The sequence below is a fragment of the Anneissia japonica genome, unplaced genomic scaffold, assembly GCF_011630105.1.
Source record: "Anneissia japonica isolate Jap-2015-1 unplaced genomic scaffold, ASM1163010v1 scaffold287769_len469884_cov163, whole genome shotgun sequence".
NCBI classification, from domain to species: Eukaryota; Metazoa; Echinodermata; class Crinoidea; order Comatulida; family Comatulidae; genus Anneissia; species Anneissia japonica.
In genome coordinates this window covers 442,178-445,769 of record NW_022734345.1, presented here as the reverse complement: position 1 = coordinate 445,769, position 3,592 = coordinate 442,178, and the positions used below count along the sequence as shown (strand labels likewise).

At 34.4% G+C, this 3,592-nt stretch overlaps 1 protein-coding gene across 1 annotated transcript in view; it reads right to left on the bottom strand.

Annotated features, from left to right (window-relative positions):
• LOC117116377 (DEP domain-containing protein 1B-like) overlaps positions 1–3,592 on the bottom strand; it is a gene marked incomplete in the record, with an annotated part of 16,626 nt that overhangs the window by 11,972 nt on the left and 1,062 nt on the right. Inside the window, 2 exon segments of the mRNA XM_033260404.1 lie at positions 1,741–1,919; positions 2,408–2,710. Of these exon segments, the coding sequence (XP_033116295.1) occupies positions 1,741–1,919; positions 2,408–2,710 (482 nt within the window).

Below are 3,592 nucleotides of genomic sequence, written 5' to 3'. Positions count from 1 at the left end.
AAAAAAAAAACTTTTAAAAAAAAATAAATTCACCAAAAAAAAAAAAAAAAAAAAAAAAAAAAAAAAAAAACTTGCTCATACAATGATTCAGTAAAATGTACTGTAGAGGCAATTCAAATCAAGAGGTCTAGGTTTTAAGTCTGAGTCTGGTGACTTGTTTTCGTCCGTGGGCAAGGCACTATATGCGACTGGCTCTGGCATTTTAGATTCTGCATAAATTTTTCTTTAAAACAGTGTTCACTTTAATGGAGATTGGTTATTTATTCCATATATTTAATCCATTGGATATCAGCTAAGTAGGTTTTGAGAAAACAGCTTCCAAAGATTCTAAAATCAATAGTTTATTAGCAGGATTTGTATTTTAAAAACAATTTTAATATACAGTAGTACAGTAGTAGTATTAATACTAATAGTAGTAGTAGTACGGTAGGCCCTACTTTTCAGTTACAGTTGGTGATTGATATTTTGCAGAAATGCTCTTCCTTTTAAACTTCAAAAAACATGAATTTTTATTTTTTTAGGAGTACAGCACTGCGCATTTGAACATATTATATGGAATCTGCGAGCTCAATAAAAACAATTAAACTTAATAAAATATTCTTCCCAGACCCTATAATTTATAATTTACTTTGTGTTGGACCAATATACATGTATAAAGCTGTTTTGTATAATAACACTCTATTTTATCTTGTACCCATTTCACACTGATGCTATTTTGCAAATATTAACAACTTGTAACAAGTTGTAACCAGGTTTGGATGAGTGTGAAAGCAAAATCCTTGTAAACTTTCCGAGATTTCACAAGGGTCCCCTGAGTTATCTCGGAACAAAAACATACCATCGCGAGGCCTGTTTTTTTCCCGAAATCTTCCGAGTTGTTGTTGCGCATGCGTCATGTCCATATTTTGACCTTTTTGCGGGCTGTGTTTTTTTTTTTTTTAGTTCGAACGAATGGCGGCAGCGATGGAAAACGTATCAACATTACTACCATTTGTTAATAGGCCTAGACCTAAAATCAAAAGGAATCTCGCTAAATTTCACATGTCTGATGTAGAAACAATCACGAGGCTTCGTAAAATACGCCGACAGTGAATCATTATGATGCTTGTCGCACTGATTGCCTCTAACAACAATGAATGGTGAGCTACCGGCCGGCGGCCCGACTGCGCCTAGCTAGCCTAGGCCTATCTTTCTCGCCAGCTCGACTACAGCAAGCGAGCTAGGAGTTGAATTCGTTTTACTCTCCGAAGGCTAAGGACCATGGAATAATTATAATCTTGTTAATTCGGTACCAGGCCTACTTTAGTAGTTGATATGTAATTCTGACAACCTACAACTAGCCTAGGCCTACTACTACTACCCTAGGCCTCTAGGCCTAGTCATAATAATCTTCCGAATTTTCCCGAGATTTCTCATGGTTTGAAAGTGCATGTGTGAAACGAACCAAAAATCTTGGAATATCAAACTTGTTACAACTTGTTAATACAGTAGTTGTTAAAAGTTGTAATATTTTCTGCTAGTGTGAAATGGGTATTGGATAATGCCTATGATTTCGATATTGTGTATACATAATATACATTCACATGCTGTAGGTTGTGAAATTGCAACGGACATAAAATGACCGAAGTCAAACACAGATTATGACATTTGTGATCCACAATTTAAACCTATTCAGGTTACATTTTAAGAACCAGCATTAGTAGGAACAACAACATTTCAAAGAAGAATTGATTGACTAACAGTGAGCAAGGCACCGCATGGCAGATAGCACCCAGTGAGGTAGGTCTTGGCTCTTGTCTTCAATGATGACCATGTTGTTACGATTGATGTGCAAGCTATTCTGAATAATATCCCGACCTTGGATTTCATCAACACGCACAAAATCATCAATTGTTGATACTCCTGTGATACGCTGAAGCCTGTTATAAAAACGGATACTAAGTCAGATATGTCAGTATCAATGTTAGTAACATTACTTTAACTATCCCATGTATATGCGAAAAGGTAACTTAAAATGTTAGGCCACTAAATATTTTTACTTTAATACAAAGTAAAACACAATGATATATTAATATAATTATTATTATATTATATTAATGTGCATCAAAGAAAGTCCACATTAAATCAATGATTTTGTTTTTATCAATTCAAACTTCTAAAATTTTGTAACACAATTTCATTAACAAGTTGAGTAGGCTGGATTCGTACACTGCAATTTGCAGTTTCAACATTCAACTTTTTACCCCAAAACGTGGGTTTTGGGTTATTTTCCACCAAAAAAAACATAAAATCATTACATGTTTTGTTTGCACTGAGGTTAGCGCTTTTTTTTTGCGGTTTGAGCAATGTTTGTGCTAGGATTTGCCTAATTTATCAATTATACCAATGTAAATGAATATGTTTATACCGTGTTATTGCAGAGCTTTTCCAAAGGTCCTCTAACTCATCTTTACTGATACTTCTTGGCACATATTTACAAGACATGAGTCGTGCAGATTGACGTCGTACAAAGTTATTCTCATTAACTTCAGTTAATGCCGAAGTGTGGGTGTGTGGCACTGTCAATGCTGTTGGTGGATTTCTGGATGGAAGCTTCTTGGCTTGAACTGATTTTGGACGTTTTTTAGGGCTTGCTTCTGCTAGTTCACGAAGATTTGTACGGCTGTTGAGAGCTGATCGAAGCTTCTTAATTGGAGAGGATGGACACAACCTATTGGATAAAAATACTTCCTTGTGTGTGTGTTTTTTTTTTTTTTGGTTTTTTTTTTGTAATTCATAATAAACATACAGTTAAAAACACATTTGAGCCAAAATACTGAATTGCATTCGTAACTTATTAATAATACTAGATAAAAATTATCAGTATACACCATTTTCGCTATAAATTTGAAATGAAAGTTTCTAATAACATGGCAACTTTTTTATTTTTTTTTGTAATTCATAATAAACATACAGTTAAAAACACATTTGAGCCAAAATACTGAATTGCATTCTTAACTTAATAATACTAGATAAAAATTATCAGTATACACCATTTTCGCTATAAATTTGAAATGAAAGTTTCCAATAACATGGCAACTACCACTTGGGGACATCCAGAGGCCTAGGCATTTCGCTCTGTGTAGTTACCAGTGTGTGCGCACCTCTTTACTTGCCACTAGCTAGCTGCTCAGGCTACTGTAGGCTAGGCCGCTGGATGTCCCCAGTGAAAAGTTGTGAGAGGTTTAGATAGCAGCGCTGTTTCAAAATAGACCTGATAAAATGGTGTATATATTAAAACTACTGTACTGTAACAGAAAAAAATTTTACTTAAAAATTAAGGATAGAACTATACTGTACTTACATCATCAATTTTCTGTGCTGACATATCTTTCTAAACACTGTATATAATATTGAAAATGTAATCTTCCTGTCAATGAGTCATTGCCTGTGATGCTATGCCTCATTTATATTTTTCATATCTTACTATAATTTGGAATGGACTCCACCATTAATTAAATGAAAAACGTTGCTTGGGAGTTCTTGGGTATTATTACCCAACTGCACTTTATATCAGATTTTCACGTACCTGCACTTCCCCGGAAAAAAACCC